The following is a 22,339-nucleotide window of genomic DNA, read 5'->3' as shown; positions in this document are numbered from 1 at the left end:
TTTTTGACATTACTTCATACTTGAGTTTCTCATCAAATCTTTTGACCAATCAAATGCTCTCCAGTGTCTGACATGTCCCGCCCCCTTCACAATGCTTCTCACTTGCTTTTCTTTGATGTGCTTGATCTCAACCGCTATCACTAGCAGAGCTGTGATTAAAAACAAAACACTATTGGCTGGTTATTAAAAAGGGGAAGAGCTACTATATTCCCCACCCTCTCCTCATGTTTCAGTTGAGATTAAATCATTCATCCATTCATTTTCTTGTCGGCTTAGTCCCTTTATTTATCTGGGGTTGCCACAGTGGAATGAACTGCCTTATCCAGAATATGTTTTTCAGTCTTTTTCTGCAACCGGTATGCACAGTTCAACCCGTGTGACGTGAATATGCAAATGTAAAGCAAGCAACTTACAACTCTTCAACAGAAAAAAAACAAGAAAAATTAATAAAATCTGACATAAAGACACTGGAATTCCACTGCAGCCACAGAAATATTCTCAAGGAAGCAACAAAACCACGTCAGTAAATATTAGCTTTTAGGATCAAACTCCTACCAACACCTTTATCAAACAAGCTCTTAACAACACTTTGACATATTGGATATTCCACTTCCTTATATATAGCTGAAGCATATTTGGATGCTGGAACAGCTAAGAAAATCAAACTAAACTTCGGCTTAGTCCCTATATTCATCAGGGGTCACCACAGCGGAATGAACCGCCAACTTATCCAGCACGTTTTACACGGTGGATGCCCTTCCAGCTGTAACCCAATACTGGGAAACATCCATACACTCTCATTTACACACATACACTACGGCCAATTTAGTTTATTTAATTCACCTAGAGCAGAGTTTCTCAACCAGATCCTGGAGCACCACTAACACTGCATGTTTTGGATGTCTCCTTTGTCTGTCACACCCATTACAGGTCTTTAAGTATCTGCTAATGAGCTGATTATCTGAATCAGGTGTGTTTGGTAAGGAAGGCATGGAATATGTGCAGAGCTGGTGGTAATCCAGGAACGTGGTTAAGAAACACTGACCTAGAGCATACAGGGAAACCGGAGAACCTGGAGGAAACCAAACACGAGGAGAACATGCAAACTCCACACAGAAAAGCCAACTGGCCCAGACGGGATTCAAACCAGTGACCTTCTTGCTGTGAGGTGACAGTGTTATACCTCTGAGCGAACGTGTTGCCTATAATGAATTAGAACGGTGAATTGATAAAATATCCTTTATTTGTTTCAAATTAAGCTATATTGGTCATGAAAATACATTTTGAATCACCATACATTTATGGAAAATGAACTGAAATTTTGGAAATTGTGTCATGGTAGTTTAGTTATTAGCTCTTAGTAGTTTATAAATAATAAAAAATAAAATAATAATAATGTGTACAGTCAGTGCTCAGCATAATTGAGTAAACCCCATATTGAAAATGAATATTTTTAATCCCTTCCTCAGTGAATATAGGCAATGTATTTTGGTACATTTAAACAAAACAGATTTATTAAACAGATACATTTATTCAAATAATATTTTAGTCACCAAACAATTCAAGCAAAAAAAAAAAAAAAAAAAATATATATATATATATATATATATATATATATATATATATATATATATATATATATATATATATACACACTACAAAATTTCAACTAAATTTAAAAAAAAAAAAAATTTTTTTTGCTTCTCTTGATTTTTCCTCTTTTTTTTTAATTGTATTAAATATTTTTCTATAACATAAATTTGACTGTACTAGTTTTTGGACCATTGTTGTAAGTTATTTTGTTAGATAAGCTCCAGATTTGGCTTCAGTACTGACTAATCTAATGTATATGCACAAATATAATATTGTATAGCTTCCCATCAAAAATATTAATTTAAATGATAGATTTGTGAGTACTATATATGCTGAGCACTGAATATATCAGAGAAAGAAAGAAACGTTAAATTACTATGTTTAAAAAACGAATATGTTCTGTTCACAATTCTTTTTAAATTTTAAATAAAGATCTTGTTATCATTTAGAATAATTTTAATTACCAAAAATGCTATGTTTTCAGGTATGTTTAGATAAGTTTTTAGACGATTGCAATATCAATAAATATGCATACAATTGCTAAATGCCCGATTCCTTTCCATCATCAGCTTTTATTTTGTTTTTTGACACTTTCTGCAAGATGAAGATGTATGTTTTTTTTTTCATTTCCATGTCAGCAACCAAGGCTATTTTCATGGCAAGAACATTTCAATATTATATAAACAATTTAATAATAATAAGAACAACAAACAAATGAATACACAAGTTAAATAAGATTTTTAGTGATAATACATGATAAAAAAAAAAAGAATTCTGGTGTCGCTTTGCTAAAAATGTTCTTAAGAGAGTTCATTTTTTCAGTCTTTTGGAATCATTAAAAGCAGGACAGTCCAGTAAAATGTAAAAATATTGAGTGGGTACTTCATTTTTAAGTAAAAAGGCGTGAGTTAATCTTGTATGCCCAATCTGGTAAAAAAAAAAATCACTTAATGAAATCTAGTCCTAAAATGTCTTAAAAATCTATTTGAGATTGCAGATTGGATTTCATGCAATGTATTATTTTTCCAATGCATCCCACTCCTCTTGCCACTTATTTAAAACGTAAACGTTCATAAAAGGTCTTTGATGGAGGAATTTGGCATTTGTTCACCACTTGCTTCAAAGCATCTTTACACTTTCTGCAAGTGAATATCTGATAAAAATGAAGCATTTCATCTAGTTTCGCTTTTGCTAACCTAATATTATCTACATGAAATTTTAAGTTTACACAGTGTATATGGAATGTATTCACATGGTAACGTTACAGCTGAATAGTTTTAAGAACATATGCAAATAAAGTATTATATGATATACAGTGGTGGAAAGAGTACTGAAAAATCAAACACAAGTAAAAGTACCATTACTTTCCTAAAAATGTAGTGCAAGTAGAGTAAAAGTATCTATTGTGAATATTAATCAAAGTATATGTTAAAAGTAGCCCTTTTAAAAGTACTTAAGAGCCGTGAGTATTACGCTGTTAAAAGCTGATGCGTTTACATGAAATTTGTAGATGTGTGTAAACGTAACATTCTGTAGTGCATTTAGCTATTGCCCAGCACGCACACAACATCATAAGATGTTAATAATAGGTTAGATTTAGGTTGTGTCGTTAGGTGACCAAATTTCAAGACCATCTAAGGACAACGTTATTTTAAAGTCCAATAATGACGTTGATATTTGGTCGCTTTTAGGTTGTTAGAAAGTAACCAAAATACACGTTCAACCCAACATCTAAAACCAACATCATACTGATGTCTAATACTGACATTTATTCATCAGGTATGGCAACCAAAATTCAACATCTGATAAATGTCAATAGTGGTAATGTCCACACAACGTCAAGCTGTTACATCATTAGACGTTGATATTTGGTTGGTTTTAGGTTGGAAGTTGGACATTGACGTTGGCCTGACATTGAGTTCTGACCTCGACCTACTTTTCAATCTGGCGTCATGTTGACAACTTGTGCCTGCTACGTGTTTAAGGCCATTTCAGTCATCATACAGTAAACATCCGTCATCTTGTCACCAATGACATGCATCTAAACAGTCTCTGGGTCAATGCATGTAAAGACTTTGGACATCTTCTTGGACACTTTAAATACTTCCAAACAGTTTGCTGCGATTATAAATCACCCATGTCTTGAGGTAGTTCATTATGATGCGATTTACTCTTTATGTGTGATTTGATTGGACTCGCAGGACTGAACTTTCTAACCCCCATAGACATGAAAAAATAAAGCAGGCTAGTGACTGCAAGATGACCCTGCTAAGCTGGTCATCCTGGTTTAAGCTGGTCATAGCTGGGCTCCCAGCCTGGAAAAGGCTGGAAACCAGCCTGGAAGAGGCCAAAACCCCTTTAAAACCAGGCTGGTCGACCAGCTAAAACCAGCCAACCATCCTTTTTTCAGCAGGGGAAGGAAAGTAGTGGAGTAAAAGTACCGATATAACGTTACTGCACTAAAAATGTACTCAAGGGTAAGTAAAAGTACACATTTTTAAAACTACTCCGTACATTACAATTCCTGAGAAAAATTGCTCAATTACAGTAAATTGATTATTTGTAATTATTTACTTTACACCATTGATGATATAATATGATATGATCGTAATGCTAGTCACCACAGTCATACAGTAGCATCATAATAACAATTGCGAATATGGCATTTTGACAGAAACTGTGGTTACCATGGTGATTTATTTGTAAGGGCCATTATAAATTGCTAAGCATTGTCATAGCTTAAAGAGGGTGTCGACCATCCTAACAAAATATCTTGAAAGAAAAGAAATATGTAGTCAAAAATATAATAATATAAAAACGAAATACTTCGTTTTATTGAAACACTGTGACACACACATCCTTTGACAACAATTCACCTGCGTCCCCGGAACAAGGATGTGCACTTGCCTCTTCCAGCGTTATACATAAATTTAAACACTCTACAGTCGCTAAGACGACATAGTAATGACGAATGTTAAATGATAAACAAAAACAACAGAGCTAATCAGTGTAATATCACCAAATAATGTCGCTATCGACGTAATTTCGCGGGTAAAGGGTCGCGGGGCTGTTAGCCTTCATGCTATCTGTCATGTACCGTTCATAAACAAGCCTCCATTTTCAAGCTGACGCGACTTTAAGTTCATTCACCATTCATTTTCGTGGTCTTACCCGTCTCTGCGTTTGTTGTCATGTCGTTTTTTGTGTCGGACGGGCTGCAGCGGAATGTTGTCGGTCATTGTTGTCCGCAATGGAGCAGCTCTGGGCGGAGGCTCGTGGGTTGGGCTGCTCGCTCATTCAACATGCTGGGACTCAACCAGATCAGCGTACATGGCTATTTGCTGATTATTATCTGTCATTAGGCTTTTTTTGCGTTATAATTAAGCTATAATTTACTGTTTTTGTGTTGAATGGCAGACTAACATATACTTAATCATACTAGTCGCTTAATATGATGTTTCAGACATATTTGTTAGTATAAAATATGTTTATACTTTATTTTAACACAAACACATACACGTTTGCTGTTTGTTTAAACTACTTATTTAAAATGATTTGCGTAAAGTTGGTTTTATATTCGCACAATTCTTTATTTTTTTTAACAGTGGCAATTTCTAGACACGCTACGTCGAATATTTGGCATTAAATGTGTCACATATATGACTTCAAAACAATATTAGCAACTGGCTGTGTGAACAATCTTCTGAGTCATTAGCTGCTAATATGATTTCAATATTTAGAACTTGCAAAGAATAGTTTTCTGAAATTATATTAGGTTTAGGAGTAAGTTCAAATATGTGAATATAAAACCAACTTTACGCCAATGAACACTCAAAAAATTACGATTCTTGAATTTTTTGAAAACTTAATTGTTTTATGTTCAGTCCACTCAAATTTGTGGAAAAACAATTAGATAACTTATTGTGTGGAACAAAGCATTGTTTAAAACAGCGGTGCCCAAACTTTGCACGTATAAAGGGCCTAAAATCAAATATCATTGATAGCCATGGACCAAAGATAAATATTCCAAACTATTTTATATTAAATTTGCCATGAGTAATTTCCCAATTCATTTAATAATATTAAAAGATAAATAGAAAGCATCAATTTGAACTATTAACTATCGTGGAATAACTTTTTAAATGATAACTTATTGCAATAACATAAACAATCACATTGATAACACAGCGAAGTTCAATGCTGAATACACTAGTCAAGCAGAATCTGCTTTTACCTTGATTCGCTCACCAAAGTCTCTGCATTGTCCTCGGTCTGTGTTAAGTATTTTAAACTAAACGTGATTAATTTACATAATTTAAAATGAAAAAAAAAAGTTGTAGCTTAATAAAACAAACAAATAAAAAGTTACATTGAATTTAAAATCTCTAAAGCATTCTCAGATAGGATGGTGGCCTAAATCAAAAGTTACCATGGTTGTGGTAACGTTTGGGCATTTCTGGTTTACAGAAAGGTCTTTAAAGCATTGGCAGTAACTAATTGCATGTAATAAGATTAAAATAAATAAATAAATAATTGCAATTAGATTAAATTAATATTTAATTAGGTTACTTTTCAGTTTTTACAAAATTGTATGATTCAATTATTTACAACATGTTTTTATTTTGTAATTTTCCTGAATACCTTTTCAATTTTGAGCACTTTTATACCTCAATTTTTGTAGAATTGCACAAAGCCAGCAGTCAATAAATGTTCATGTAGCTAAAATGATTTATAATTTCTTTTATTTCCTATATATACTCTATTTATTTCTGGATCTCTTTCTGTATTTTCATATTAAAAGTACAATTCTCTCATTTGATATTTGATTGACATCATGAATAATCCAAAATTAATCAGATTGCCAAACATGTAGTATTTTGTAAAATATTCTATTAGATTACCTTCTTAATGCAATTCATACCAATTTATATATTTTTTTACAGTATACAATGTCTATAGACAATAACACTGCAATATTATGGTTTAAAATAACTACTGATTTAATACACTGTAAAACCCAACAGTCAACTTTATCAAAGGAAGAGTGTAGTTTCCAAAAACAAAATAAAAAAAACAACATTAATTTTACTCATTTGAAAAGAGTTTTAAACTGTTGAAAATAATGAGTTAATTAAATACCTCATTACTTCAACTTAAACGGAGCAAGTTCACAGTACTCATGTACATTAGTTTAACTCAAACCATTTGAGGAAACTGATTGCTACGAACCACTTTAGTTGCATCAACTTGTTGGGCTTTACAGTACTCAGTTGGTTTATGTTCTTTGTTTATTTGGTTTTACTGTGCTCAAAATGCTTCATTTACTCGAATGGAATGGATTAAGTTGACAGTACTCATTAGGATTAGTTTTTCAAACTTAAATGGTTTGTTATAACAGGTTCTCAAATGATTCAAGTTACCCTAACTTTTTTGGGTTTTACAGTGCATTTAAAAATAAATAAAATTTACCTTTAGTGTCATTTATAAGATTCAAATCACCAAGTTAAAATAAGTTATAACAATAGCACATGTTAAAATAATGCAACATTGTATACCGGTAATGTACATAACATTTAAATATGCATTCGATTTGTAAATAAATCAATAAATGAAACTTAATTCCACATTAAAATGATTCCATTAAAAGTACTTTTTTGTAAAGTAATCAAAATCTCATCTTTAAAGAACCATTTTTAACGAAGACTCGTTGCAAAACAAATTACCAACTCGCCTTAAATGACAGTAGTACTAAAATGCATTTCAGCAATCCATTTATACCTCCCCCACTTCTCCTCTTGTAGTACTTACATGTTTGGTTCCAGTAACATTAAATGACAACTTAGGCACAAAAGCAAAAGTTTTGGAAAAGTCATCCTTGGTTTTATTCTCAAAATATCAGAACGGAAGGGGAACAAACAAAAAAGCAACATTTACAAAAAGTCTACACTGTAAACAAGCCTAAAACAGACTCAATATTTGAACAATCATACAGACATGACCCCATTTAACCAAGATCTGACACCACCTTTTTTTTTAACATCTAGGGAAAAAGGCACAACTTGGTAAATGCATATTTGAAAGAGAATGTACAGGAGGAGTCTGCCTATTCTGAACAAGTGTTGTGCAAAGTGTCTGGCGATACATTCATTATATTACAGAAATCAGCAGGTTATAGGAGCACAAATGCAACCATAACTCCAAACACAATGCCAAAAAAAAAAAAAAAAAAAAAAAAAAAAAAAAAAAAAAAAAAAAAGACAGACATCTAAATGAGGTAGAAATTTGACCAGCGTAAAGTTTTACGGTTTAGATACTCTGCGTGCATACAGAAAAAGTTCATTCCTCTTACTAAAGAAAGAACGCATGGCTACGATCTCGAAAACATGTTCCCACAACAATCAATACACATTTGGGTAGTAAACCATGACTTTTTCCCAGAAAAAGAATGACTACTTACTCCTTTTGGGACCAGATGTACATGCCTGCTTAGCTCATAATTATAAAAAGCATGGTAAATTTACAGATTTCTAAAACTCAGTGGGTCCTAAAACTGTAGAGCAAGCAAATGAGGAGTCAAACAAAGGTTCATAAAAGAAAACAAATGGCATGAGCCTGGTCTAGATCTTAGCAGAATGAGGAAAAATAAAGTGCAAGGAATGATTAGGCATTTCAGCATTAAACTGGCCTTTTGAACTCCTATCAAAGGTCTTAAATGAAAGCAACAATCTAATATTTGAAATGGACCACTGAAAGCATGGAAACTCCCAAATTACTTAATGAAAAAGCTATAGCTAAATGCAAAAATATAGCATATTTTGGTCTTGATAAAATATGAAATCCAAAAAGGCCTTTGATACAATCTTGTGGTATCCTTGGCGAGGCCAAGGAAAAATTAAGGAGAACAAGAGAAAAAATAAAACAAAAAAGCACTCCAAGACAGGCACTTAGCGAAATAATTTTTGGTATTAAGCGCAGAAAGAAACTATATTGACAGTCGAAAAACTCTTAATAACTTAGTGAAATTGAAATCCAGTTTCAAAACAAACATCTATACTAGAACTACTCACTATGTTCATCAATGAAACCGTAGCCTTCAGTAGATTGTGTGGAACGGTCGATTCGTTCTTCAACGCACATATTCCACAAATACCTTTGTCTGGCATCAATGCCACAGATGTAACTGCGAATAATGACCTACCAACAAAAAGAACCATGAGTAGTCGAGTAGAGATGAACACGATGTTAACTTTTAAAACATTGAGATCTCAGGTCACCTGTGGCTGAGATCCTCCTGAGGGTCATAGAGCGGAGCCCAATGCAACTCGCAAAAAGAGTGTCCGATCACTAATGAGACTGCTCTGGAATAAAGCTATTTCAAGTAAGACTTACATTCAACTTCTAGAAACATAACAGACAAAATACCCGCATATATTAGAGAGAAAGAAAAAGGACTACAGTAGTTAGATCAGATTCAACTAGAAGCAACTGCTAGCATGTAAGAGTCCTAAGAGGAAGGCGTAGCCCGTTTTAGGGTGTAGGCTCATTTAACAAGGGTATTTGCAAAAGTTCTTAAAAGCAATGTTACATGTATGACTTGATTGTACCAACTAAGGACCGAATTAATAAATAGTCCAGTTCCTAACATTCCAACAGGCTTGTAAGCCAATCAGCACAACATGAACCGTTGGTTTGGGAACAACTGGGAAGTCTTTTCACTTTTTAATTCACTTTACCCTCCTCCATGAAATGTGGAAACTTTGCTATGCTTTCAGAGCCATTCTTTTCCATTTCTGCAACTGTGCCAGGGATGCCCATCTGAGATGACTCCATCTTGGTTATTCCCCCAGTAGAGCCCACTAAAGGACCTCCCAGACTTCCTGGGAGAGGGATGCCACCATTTTGGATGACTGAAATTTCATTGGTCTTCATGGTCAGCCCGTTTGTGAAAGCAGCAGCATACTGGTTCCACATTGATGGGTCAAAATTAATGGGTGGGGGAATCAAATCCTTTGGGGGCGGCAGCATGTCTGGCATCATCTTCGACTCGTTGCCCATGGCCATCAAAGCCATTGGGTTATCCAATGACAGGCGTTGACCTCTCCTTGCTGTATTATTCCACATATGAGTCCCAACATGTACCTGTAAAATAAAACAAGGATCTGTAAGATTTACTGTGGTAGATGCAAAGCAGTTCATTTTTATTTAGGTAATTTAACAAGTCCAAAGCAGAATCAAAAATGGAATTACCTTAAGGTTTCCCTTTGTCGTAAAAGCCCTGCCACAAATTGAACAAGCAAACGGCTTCTCGCCGGTGTGTGTACGTTCATGTATCTGCAGGGCACTGGCAGATGAAAAGTTCTTCCCACACATGTTGCAGAGATGTTGCTTGGTGGACCTACGAGGAGCACTAGAAGAAGCAGGAGGAGTGGCAGCACCTTGAGGCAGCTGGGAGCTGTACAGGCCGTGGGCACCCATAGGAGTCTCCGGAGGAATCTGCATCTCCAGCTTGACCAAACTCGGAGGCACCCTCATGAAAGGTAATTGAGAAGAACCTAAAATAAAAGGAAATGTATTGATCACTTCTGCAATGCATTAACAGGAAAGTACCACAATGAGAATACTTTAGTAAATGTAGCTTACCATATTCACCACTGGCAAAGGACAAGCCTGGCTCCTCTTTGATTGGTTTAGAAGTAAAACTTGACGTCAAGTCCAGGGCTCCATTGTTTTCGCTAAAATCTTGAGGTGCATCAGTGTCTGGTCTGGATTTAACAGAATCATCTAGGTTTGTGGATTCTGGTGATTTTGACGGACCATTACTCGGGGGACCATCTATAGGGGACAAAGAGTGGAAGGACACCGAATCGGACACAACTGGACTGCGGTCATTCTTGTAGTCCACTTCTCCAGACCCCAAAGGGGAATCTTTCAGCCCACTGTCACTCTCAGAAGCAGTGCTGCTTTGTCGTTGCAGGTTCAGTGCAGAGGTAAGGTTCTTCATGTGGTTCTCCAGGGCAGTGATGCCTGTAAACATTGATGGTTGACCTGGGAATGTCTGATCGTCTTTAGTGACAGGCTGGGGCTCTGTAGAATAGTTCAGCTTCTCCTGATTGTCCAATTCAAAGTCTTGTTCCTCCATACTCTCCTCATGCCCATTGGAGTCAATGGTCTTATCCTCGGTCATGCTAGAATCCAGTGCCTCAGGACTTTCGAACTGATTTTCTGGAAGTGGGGTGTTTGGAATCTGGCCGCCCATGTGCATACGAATATGCTGCTGGAGAACAACTGCGTTGGTGAACTTCTTATGGCAAATTGGGCAAGAGTGTTGCATCTTCAGAGGAGTGTTGGCCCTGTGAACACCATAATGAGCTTTAAGGTTGCCTTTGGTGGAGAAGGCCCTGCCACAGATTTTGCATTTGTACGGTCGCTCGCCAGTGTGTGTGCGGTAATGCATTTTGAGGGAACTTTGGCAGCTCAGCACTCTGTGGCATATAACACATTCATTGGGGTCATTTGTCCTCTTCTCCAAGCAGTCCACCATTTGCTGAAGCTTTGCGGTACCAGAGCCATTTTCTCCAGTTAGGCTGTTACCGTTTATATGGTGCAATCCAACCATTGCATCAGGGGAATCTTTGCTTTGATCCGATCCTGCTATATCTTGACCGAACATGCCAGAAGAAATCGATGCACCATCACTGCCTGATGAAGAAGGTCTCTGGGAGTAGGGGTCTCCAGCAGCTGGAATATCAAATGAGGGCTTGAATGCCTGGAGCACTGGCGGATGGGGACCTGCCGGGGGACCTGTTGTGGGAACTCCCAAAACAGGTTTGGTTTCACTAAAACCATTTTCCTCCATGGGCACAGACATGCCATAAGGGATACCATTGTTTGAAGGCATGTTGTCCAGGTGTTCAGGTACCGGATGTGGATTCATCTTGATGTGTGGATATTTTTCTTTGTGTCTCTGAAAATGTACTTTGAGGTTTCCTTTAGTTGTGAAACGGTTTCCACAGATGTTACATTTAAAGGGCCTTTCGCCAGTGTGCGAGCGCAAGTGGATTTGTAGAGCGCTGTCATTTCCAAATGTTTTACCACAGAACTTGCATTTGTGCTTGAACGAGTGTTCAACAGAGACATTTTTTGGAGGCTCCGAGACTACAGGGCCCTTAGTTTTTGCCTTTTTGGAGGGGTCCATGCTTGTTGCAAGGTTATTAAAGGGACTCTGTAATCCTATGACCCCTGGAGATTGTGGAAGCAGCGCTGGAAGTCGGCTGGCTAAATCAGGGAGTCCTTTCAAGTCCGGTTTTAAGGGAATTGATCCCAAACCTCCAGGAAGGGATGTGGGGATAGTAGCGGATTGAGGTAGTTTTGCTTGTTTCAATGCTTCCAAGGACAAAGACTGGGAGCCTGTCCGTTTGCCAATGAGGGCGGCTGCAGCAGAGAGCTGCTGCGATAAATGTGCACCCAGCGCTTTGAGTGGATCCATTACAGCACCCACTGCTGCATGCAGACTCGGAGGTGCCATCATGGCCACTTGGATGCGTATCTGCTCAGTTAGCTGGATCTGCTGCAGTTGCTGTTGCTGGAGACTGACCAGCTGTTCCAGGATCATAGGGATTGCAAGAAGAGTGTCTTGGTGTGGTTGTGGGGGTGGAGATTTTTGACTAGACGAATTGGATGAGTGTTGTGTTACAGCAACTTTGGTAGCAGCCATGGACTCGAGTGTCACATTAGAGTCTTGCAATTTGCTGGATGCCACGTACCCTGGACTGCCAGACACCTCTTGATCGTGATTTGAGGGGTTATCCTGGTTCAACATGAACTCTCCTTCCATCATTTCATCTGACTCTGCACCGTGCTTTGAATATGAATTGGTAGACTGATCACAAGGATCACTCAAGACATCTCCCGGAGAACGCTGCGAGAACTCAGGGGGCACTTCGCTCCCATCGCCATCTTTCATGATCACTACCTGCTGACTTTTAGTGCAATTTCTCTCATGTTCAAGAAACTCTGCCTCATCGAAGAACTCTGCGCAACATTTTTCGCAAACCCTTGTCTCCTCCGATCGTCGCCTCTTAGCATCACTGCCATCCTCTTCACTTTGACTATTGTGCAAGATCCCTGCAGAGGGGAAAAAAAGGAGAAAAAGTTCACAAGATGACCTTGTTCAAGATCAAAATTACTTTTTTTAAAATCTTTAAACAAGGAAAATTTATTCTAGAGCTATTCCAGCATTATGAATGCGACATTTGCAGTAAAATCTCAAAACATAAATTCACAGAGAAAGTATGTGTTGACATTATACTATTATAATATTAAACAACTAATCACAGAGTTGTGGGAGCAGAAAAATATCAATCTGTAAATGTTTTTTTTTTATTTTAAACGGGAAAATAAACGTGTTATGGATGTGAAGGGAAAAAAAAAAAAAAAAGTTACAACATACTTTGTAGTCATTCTGTAATTTAAACTGCACAACCCAAACTAAATAATGCTAATCAAAAGGATACGAGTTGGCTCACTATAGAGCAAAAAATTTAAATTGCCACTTGTGTGATTTTAGTAAATCAAACATTAATTTGAAAACATTAACAGAGACGTTTTTAGTATTTTTAAAGCACTTAAATATTTGCTTACACAAAAATATTTCGTTATTTTGGCAAAAATGTAATTTATTTTCACGGCAAGGTTGACAATTGCATGGAATTGCTCTCCCAAATACTACATCAATATCTAGCATTTCAAGAGATTGTTCACCAAAAAATAAAAAAATAAATTACCTCATCATTTGCTGTCCCTTATGTGGTTTGAAAAGTTTGTTTTTGCTTCAGTTTTCACAAAAGATTATATTTTGCTGGCACAGACTTTTACAGTTATTTTATCTTACTATGGGAGTCAATGGGTGTAAGCTACCATCATTATTCAAAATATCTTATTTTCTGTTCAACAGGAGAAAGGAACTCAGGTTTTGAACAAGTAAAGGCTGATTAAATAACAGATTTTTTTCTGTGTGAACTATTCCTTTAGAAGACATTGCATAATAATGTGAGGTTATTTTAAAGAGTTATTTTAAAAAGTCATGTTCTTACTCTACACTTGTTCCAAAACTGTCTCTTTCTTTTTTTAAACAATTTTGTTTTAAACAATTTTTGCAACCAAGGAGTTTAAAGTTTGATTTACAAAAGTATATTTTCCTACTGTACTGGTCAATAGCTTTGGTCAACAACATGGTTTCCAACTTTATTAAATATCTTTTGTATAAAGCAGATGGAAAAAATGTCAAAACTATGAACTGTTGCAATATTTGTATTTTGGTGCAAATTATCCATTAAAAATGCCAATTAAAAAGAAGCAGAGGAAATCTAACTGTAGTTGGAACGCATGTATATTATGAAATCATGCAGAGGCTTTTTGGAAGTTTTAATGTTTAAGTATTGTCATTAAAAAAAAAACTAAATTTACAACTTAAACTACTCGATCCCGCCAGATGAGGGCAGCATTTACAATATGTGCAAAAAATAAATAGATTACACACAAAGACATTAATTTGCACACAAAACATAAGTTTCTCCCCTCCAAATCATTCTTCTAAATTCAAATAAAATAGATATGTTCTTAAAAACAAATCACTTGCTTCACTGATGTCTATTTAAACTTTGCATACAAGTGTTAAGCAGTCCATATGATGAATTACAAAAATGCTGATAACAGAGCAAAAGGATCCAATCTGTCATTGAAATTGCAGAAAAATCAAAGGCAAATCAAAATTAAGCTCTGCAGCACCATCAGGGAGGACCTTTTAATAGGGCCATTGTTAAATGCAAATTTCATCATCTCTCATGAATGGGAAAGACCACCTGTTAACAATCTGACAGAGAAACCGAACGTGCGAATTGTTCACTATACAATTTGAATAGTAAAGAAAAACAATTTGCATTGTTTCTGGGAGCCAGGGCATAAAAAGCACTCAATTTGAGAAACCATTTTGGAAAAATAATTAATTATTTTAAAAACTGGAAAAAAGTGCTCAAATGCAAAGATTAAGAAAAAAACTTACTTTTTAAAAAACTAAATCTGTCAGAAATAGTTTCAAACCATGCGTTTTAAAGTTACACAATTGGACGGATGATTTTAACCAGTGCATGTGCATCTGCTCACCGCAAGAGGGCGTCTGATCAATGCACATAAATATAACATGTTTCTTTGCTGATACCTTTACAGCGTTGTTCTGATTGTGCTTTAATTCCATGCAATATTCTAACGCAACTGAACTGATTTTAAATCAACCAGACCTGACACACAACCAACCCCCAACTCGCAGTGCATAACACGCAAAATAACCTCAACCAGTACATTATTTACATTAAGAACAGTCAAAATTCACTACGTCCAGTATAAAAAGTCGCGCAGTTTACATTTACACCCCCCCGTTGCACACAACTTCATCTCCATCCCCCCATCCACATCTCCATATGCGACCAAAAGAAACTGTGGGGGATTTATTGCTTTGTGGTCAAGCTTGTTCGCGACTCACATTTCATGCCGACCTGTTGAGCACCTTTGTTTAACAGTGGTCAGTGATACCAGTACGCCACATCAAATATTAACACATGTGCTTAGTTAGTCTGGAATATAACTTACGTGTACATTCATCAGCCAGTCAAACAAGCCTAAAACGTGCATTAAGAATTTGGTTCACGTTTATGATTTGGAAAAACTATATTTGATCGAATAGATATGCATATATAACTACAATGATGATATTAATACCCAAAAAACAAATATAAAAACAAGTCTTCGATGCAAACGCCGATAAATATTTCGTAAACATTAGATTAGCTGAACAACCAACCAACACACAAACAAACAACCCCCAAAAATAAAACATACTACATTTTATATTTAAATTGACTCAATAAAAATGCGTTAAAGTAGTTAAAGTTGTTCAGTAAATTAATTTAATGTACGTACAAAACTTCTCGAATTCACAAAAAGCGCCTCATTTTAAGAGTCGCGAACCCATTCATGCCCAATTACATAATTCAGATGTAAAAGGGAGCACGCGAGATTCCTAGATCACTCCAAGGTAGAAACATAAACAAAGTTTACATTAGTTTTAATCGCTCCAAACTCACCATTTTCTGTCGAAGCGGGGTCGTCCGAATTGATATGCTGTGGTTTGGACTGCTTGCGCCGCGACATGGTAACCTACAACCATCAGGGGCGAATAGTAAGACTATTTAGTCCCTCTCCTTTAGAAATTCTCCAGGTTGGGGGAAATTAGCCCCTCGAGTAGAAATGCGCATGTCAAAGTAATTATTATTATCAATAATGCATTGCGATTTATCATGCTCTTCTGACAGCTGATTGGCTCCGGTCCAAAGTGCTCGCGCATTATTCAAATGAGGCTTCATTGATGAGAAATGCAGAGTCGAGGGAAAGGGGGAGGAGATGTGGAAGAGCGAGAGAAAGAGGGAGGGATGAGTGAGAGAGAAAGAGAGAGAGAGAGGATGTAAGTGCGCAGGCGAGTGAAAAATTATTTTAGAATTGTTTTATCAACACAGCTGTTATGTGGATGGGAAATAGTCTCAATTATTTATTAATATTGTATTTTTTAATATTTGAAGTGTCTCGTTTTATGAATTGGAACACTATTATATTGGTTTGGCTTGTAGTTTTTAAGCTGATTCAGTTTTTGTTGTATTTAGGCATGCTGATATAAACTATGATGTTATTTTACGATTGATAGTCGATCACTAATCAATCAAATATTACATTGTGCACCAATAAATGCTAAACATGCTCAGTTATTTCAACTAAATTTTGAGGAAAAATGGACAAAATCAACCGCTGGGTTTTTTAAAATTAAACTTATATATGACTAAATATAACCCAACATTTGGTTTTGTCCATATTTTACCCAATTTCGATTGAAATAACTCAGAATTGCTACTTGTAATGTAGCTACAAAACTACGCCCTAGGTTTTTAAAATTCAATTTATATGACTAAATATAACCAAACATTTGGCTTTGTCTATATTTGATCCAATTTTGGTCGAAATAACCCACTATTGTTTGTTGTAATGTAGCTATAAAAAGATATATACGCTATATTTAAATCATTTTAGTTTGTAATTATTCTATGGTGATGTTTGTGGTTCGGTTTTTATTGCAAAATAAAAGTATACACTATTTTACGCTTAATACTGGAGTTATATTGAATTAAACAAGCATTTATAGTATAAATAAAGCCAAATATATCTGATAAATCCAAATCTGATGATATATTTCACTTATATTTATTAGATCATGCAATGTCTGCCTCAGTTTGCATTTATTAGCCTATGGTGATGTTTCTGATTCAGTTTTTACTGCAAAATAAAACACTATTTTAGGTTTAATATTGAAGTTATACTGAATCAAACAAGCATTTATAGTGTAAATAAAGCCAAATATAACAGAAAAATCCAAATCTGATTATATATTTAGCATATATGTATTAGATCACGCCATTTCTGCCTCAGTTTTCATTTATTATGATGTTTCTGATTCACTTTTTATTACAAAATGAAAAATTGTACATTATTATACGCACGATAATGAAGTTATATTAAATCAAACAAGCATTTACAGTATAAATAAAGCCAAATATATCCAGAAAATCTAAATCTGATCATATATTTAGCTTATAGGTAGTAGATCACGCCATTTCTGCCTCAGTTTGTATTTATTAGCCTATATATGGTGATGTTTCTGATTCAGTTTTTACCACTAAATTAAATTATACAGTATTTTATGCTTGATATTGAAGTTATACTGAATAAAACAAGCATTTATAGTGTAAATAAAGCCAAATATATCAGAAAAATCCAAATCTGATTATATATTTAGCATATATTTATTAGATCACCCCATTTCTGCCTCAGTTTGCATTTATTGTGATGTTTCTGATTCAGTTTTTTTAAAATTATACATTATTTTATGCTTGATATTGAAGTTATACTGAATAAAAACAAGCATTTACAGTGTAAATAAAGCCAAATATATCTGATAAATCCAAATCTGATCATATATTTAGCTTTTAGTTATTAAATCACGCCATTTCTGCTTCAGTTTTGACGTCATTATTAATAAATGTATTATTTTTGACACTTGATAATGTACTGCATCAAGCAAAGGTTTGTTTATTTACAGTGCTCATGAAGATAAGTGTATGCGTGCCTCCTCTCTTTGTGATTTAAATATGGAAATTGCAACTGACTTTAACTCCATCATCACATTAAACACAAAAGGCTGCCGGTCACATTGTACTGATATGTGTAATGCACAAATAAAGAGCAGACAAGTAAATGCATGCAAATGGGGAAGGAGAAATGAGGAAAAAATGCAGCTGTTTAGTTCATTCAAATGCGTTATGTAAAGCACTTGTCTTGTCTGACGTCAAAACATAGGGGTATATTATAGTTTGGAAATGAAAACTCACAAAAAACTAATCATGATGCATTGGTTAGGCTACATACACAGATTATATATACAGTATATACATCTGTATCCAGAATAGCTGTTCCATCCTTGACATATTTAGAAATATGACAATTGAAAACCAGTTTAAAATCATTTTACTGAGTTTATTTAGGATTTTAAGAGTTTTTACTGTTAAAAATGAATGTGGTCCAATGCACTCAATGCTTTGTTTTCAACAAGAAAATGTTTTGAATATTTGTCTGTATAAATTTACCTCATAACCATGTTCTGAAAGCTTTGTTTCTTGCTGATTAAATAATAATTTGGTTAATGAAATAACCCTAAAATACATGTTTACATATGTTTTTATTAAATACACATTCCCAGTATATGTAAGCACACACATACACCCACACATACATATATTATAAATATACAATAATATATTTATGCATACACATTAGCTTAATCAATACTGAAGCCAAATGTGAAGCTAATCTACCAAAATAACTTAGCAGCCCAAAATTAGTACACCCAAATGTATGTTAGAGAACAATATTAAATAATAATTTTAAAAGAGGAAAAATCAAGAGAAAAAATGTCTAAAATTTTGTTGAAATTTTGTAAATTGTAATTTTTTTATTCAATATTTTGCTTGAATTGTATTTTTTTTTTCTATTTCTAAAGATGTTTGGTGACTAAAATAGTAATTGAATACACAAATCTTTTTAATAATACTGTTTTGTTCAAACGCATCAGAATACATTACCTATATTCACAAAAAAATAGAAAAAAAAATCATTTTCATAAAGGGGGGATCATTTATTATATACATATACTCTCAGAAATAAAAGCACTAGAGCTGTCATTGGGGTGGTACCTTTACACATTTGAGGGTCTATATTGGTATCTCAAATGTGTAAAATACTTAAAATTTTCAATAGGTAAGTATTTGTAATTGTTGGATACTATTGCGTACCCTTGAGATATTAATAAGTACCCTAACAATAACAGTCCAAAATATTACTACAGCCAAATGTATATGTTAGGAAAAGTATTAAATAGATGTTTTAAAGAGGAGAAATCAAGAGAAACAAAAAATGACTTAAATTTATTTGAAATTTTGTAGGTTGTAATTTTTATCTTCTTCAATATTTTGCTTGAATTTAATTGTATTATCATATATATATATATATATATATATATATATATATATATATATATATATATATATATATATATATATATATATATATATATATATATATATATATATAATTATTATTATTATTATATTTTTTATTAAAGCTATTTTGCTTAAATGCATCAAAATATGTTAACAATATTCACCGAAAAAATTATTTAAAAAATTCATTTTCAAAATGAGGTGTACTCATTTATATAAGTATGTCCATTTCATATTTTTATCTTTGCATTAATATAAATAAATATTATGCACCAAAAGTTTTGTTTCTAATAAGAAAAGGTTTGTATTTTAACTTGAATAACTGTATTAATTAATCACAAAACTATGTAATGTTTTAATGATATATATAAACCATAATAGTCAGCACAAGGCACTGACTAAAAATGTGGAAAGAATGTTAAAAATTATTATTATTATTATATATATATATTTTTTTTTTAAACAATTTTTCTAGTACCTTGGACTGGTTTTTACTGTTTATTATGTTTAATCTCTTACCCAAAGGGCACCAACACATTATTTAAGCTACCCCTAAGCACTGTTTGTTAGATTTTGATATAGTTAAAGTCAGAGTTATTAACCTCACTTTGATTTTTTTCTCATTTTTTAAAAAAGTTTCCAAATGATGTTTAACAGAGCAAGGAAATTTTCACAGTATGTCTGATAATATTTTAATTTAAATGTCTTATTTGTTTTATTTTGGTTAGAATAAAAGCAGTTTTACAAATTTTTAAACACCATTTTAGGGACAAAATTATTAGCCCCTTCAAGCTAGATTTTTTATTCAATAGTCTACAGAACAAACCATTATTATACAATAACTTGCCTAATTACCCTAACCTGCCTAGTTAACCTAATTAACCTAGTTAAGCCTTTAAATGTCTCTTTAAGCTGTATAGAAGTGTCTTGAAAAATATCTAGTAAAATATTATTTACTGTCATCATAGCAAAGATAAAATAAATCAGTTATTAGAAATGAGTTATTAAAACTATACATACTGTTAAAAAAAAAACTAAAGATAACAAAAGGCCACACACACACATAGTCAACCTTTAGATCAAAAAGATTTTTCAAATATGTCCTAAGACGAGAATGAGTGTTGTCCAGTAGTTTAAGACTTTTCATAAGTTTTTTTGACCCACTTCAAATGTGGACTATACTGTATACACACAGATATCTTTTTACTTTTAATTGACTCTTTGTCAGCTCTTTATATATCATTGTATAATTTTTTATTTAATTGACACAGATTTTATAGATAATTATTCTAAAAATCATTATATATATATATATATATATATATATATATATATATATATATATATATATATATATATATATATATATATATATATATATATATATATATATATATATTTTTTTTTTTTTTTTTTTTATATGTGTTACTTCAGTGGTTCTCAAACTGTGGTACATGTACCACTAGTGGTACGCAGGCTTCCTTCTAGTGGTACGCAGATGAATCAAATATGTAATATGTACATGCTACATATATTTAAAGAAATTATCAAAAATGATTTATATACGAATATGATGACATAAAGCCTATATTTATGAGGTCTAGGCAACATTTCCAGGTGCTAACAAACCAGGAGTTATTTCTTTTTTAAACTGTACAGAGCTTAAGCTGTTTTTACTAGACCTAATACGCTACTGTATTTCAAAACTGCTCATTATGGTGGTACTTGCAAAGACAATTTTTTTCCGAGGTGGTACTTGATGAAAAATGTTTGAGAACCACTGTGTTACTTAACTTTACTGATAAGGCAAAATGAGCAGAATGTTCGGATGTACTAAAAGCTTTGAACATCTAATCGTGAATGAAGTCTCAGACTGGATTTAAAAATAACCTCTGGTCAGTGCTCTTTTGTCCAGCACTGTTGGTTTTAGTCAGGATGTGTCACAGATGCCATAGATGTTTATTAGATAAGGCGCGGCATGACTCATTTGCTGTGTTTGCAGACACTGACCAGCGCAGTCTGATAGATTTGCTTATAAATTCTTCACTTAGCTTTTAATGCAAATGCACCGGCAAAATGCATCCTATTTAACACACACACACACACACACACACACACACACACACACACACACACACACACACACACACACACACGCACACACACACACACACACACACACACAGAAGCAGCCTTTTATGTTCAGCTTTTGACTGTATAATCTCAGATGTGTCACTAACTGCTGTTTAAGCACCAATTGGCACATCCTGTTCTGCCACGGACAGCTATGGTTTTGTAAATTTCCCAGAGATTTTTTCTCCTTTTTAAAACCCCCGCTTCCCTCCTGCCCCCTTTTTTCATAAGGCAATGTGAGAACGGCAAGTGCTTTGAGGGTGCGAAAGAATTTATAGCTTTTTCTCAAAAGAAGATCACCGTCACCCCCACCCGTCTCACTGTCAGCCGCCGATGTCTTACACCAGGGGAGATTGATGTCCCTAAACTTAATGGAGGACTTAGGAGAACAGGAAGAAAGAAGATTTCCAATCCATTTCCCCAATCCAGACGTGTAAGTGTTGAAGCCATTAAAAACCAAGCCATGCTGAGGTTAAAGTGACTCACCGTTCTTACAGGAATCCAGGTGTTTGGGAAAATACTTAACTTTGCAGTGTCACCTCCGAGAACACATACAATCTGAAAAAACAAACATGCTCCCTAAAGGGGGGTTTCACCACCAAGCCATAGAAATAGTTTTTTGCAAGGTTTCCCAGAGAATCTTTCATCAAACAGTGCTTAAAAGGTCATGTTGTTATATATTTTTATATGTATGCCATTTTAATAATCTAAAGAAACTTTTCCTTCCTAGAGAAATTAAGACACGTGTGTATTGTTCAAATTGACTACCCTTTCTTTATGTTGGGGACTGCTTTTGGCCCATTGACTTCCATTATAACCACACCATTTGATTGCAAAGCCATGACACTAAATAATTATCCGATCTTGGTTGTCGGCATTTTTTCCTGTTGGGAAGAGGTAAAATTTGTCATTTTTACTGTTGATCATCAGTTGGTATTGTTAACCTTTTAGATAAGCCT

The 22,339-nt window shown here is 34.3% G+C and overlaps 2 protein-coding genes across 4 annotated transcripts in view; both read right to left on the bottom strand.

The window, feature by feature from the left end:
- atp9a (ATPase phospholipid transporting 9A) overlaps positions 1 to 4,856 on the bottom strand; it is a 110,788-nt gene extending 105,932 nt beyond the window's left edge. For both annotated transcript variants that reach the window (XM_073939324.1, XM_073939325.1), the window contains exon 1: positions 4,765 to 4,856. In XM_073939324.1, coding sequence (XP_073795425.1) covers positions 4,765 to 4,832 — 68 coding nt within the window. In that variant the 5' untranslated portion in view covers positions 4,833 to 4,856. The remainder of the gene's footprint in view (positions 1 to 4,764) is intronic.
- A 2,595-nt stretch (positions 4,857 to 7,451) lies between these two features.
- On the bottom strand, positions 7,452 to 15,914 carry sall4 (spalt-like transcription factor 4). Of its 2 annotated transcripts, XR_225243.6 has the most exons (5): positions 15,732 to 15,914; positions 10,234 to 12,717; positions 9,841 to 10,145; positions 8,868 to 9,732; positions 7,452 to 8,787 (listed from the first exon to the last, which is right to left on the bottom strand). XR_225243.6 is itself a non-coding variant. In NM_001080609.1 (4 exon segments), coding segments are annotated over 4 exon segments (3,276 nt in total). In that variant the 5' UTR covers positions 15,799 to 15,832; the 3' UTR covers positions 9,278 to 9,312.
- Positions 15,915 to 22,339: the final 6,425 nt, after the last annotated feature.

The sequence above is a fragment of the Danio rerio genome, chromosome 23, assembly GCF_049306965.1.
Source record: "Danio rerio strain Tuebingen ecotype United States chromosome 23, GRCz12tu, whole genome shotgun sequence".
In the NCBI taxonomy this organism is placed as follows: Eukaryota; Metazoa; Chordata; class Actinopteri; order Cypriniformes; family Danionidae; genus Danio; species Danio rerio.
The sequence above is the reverse complement of the archived record's forward strand: the minus strand, read 5'-3'. Positions and strand labels throughout refer to the sequence as shown.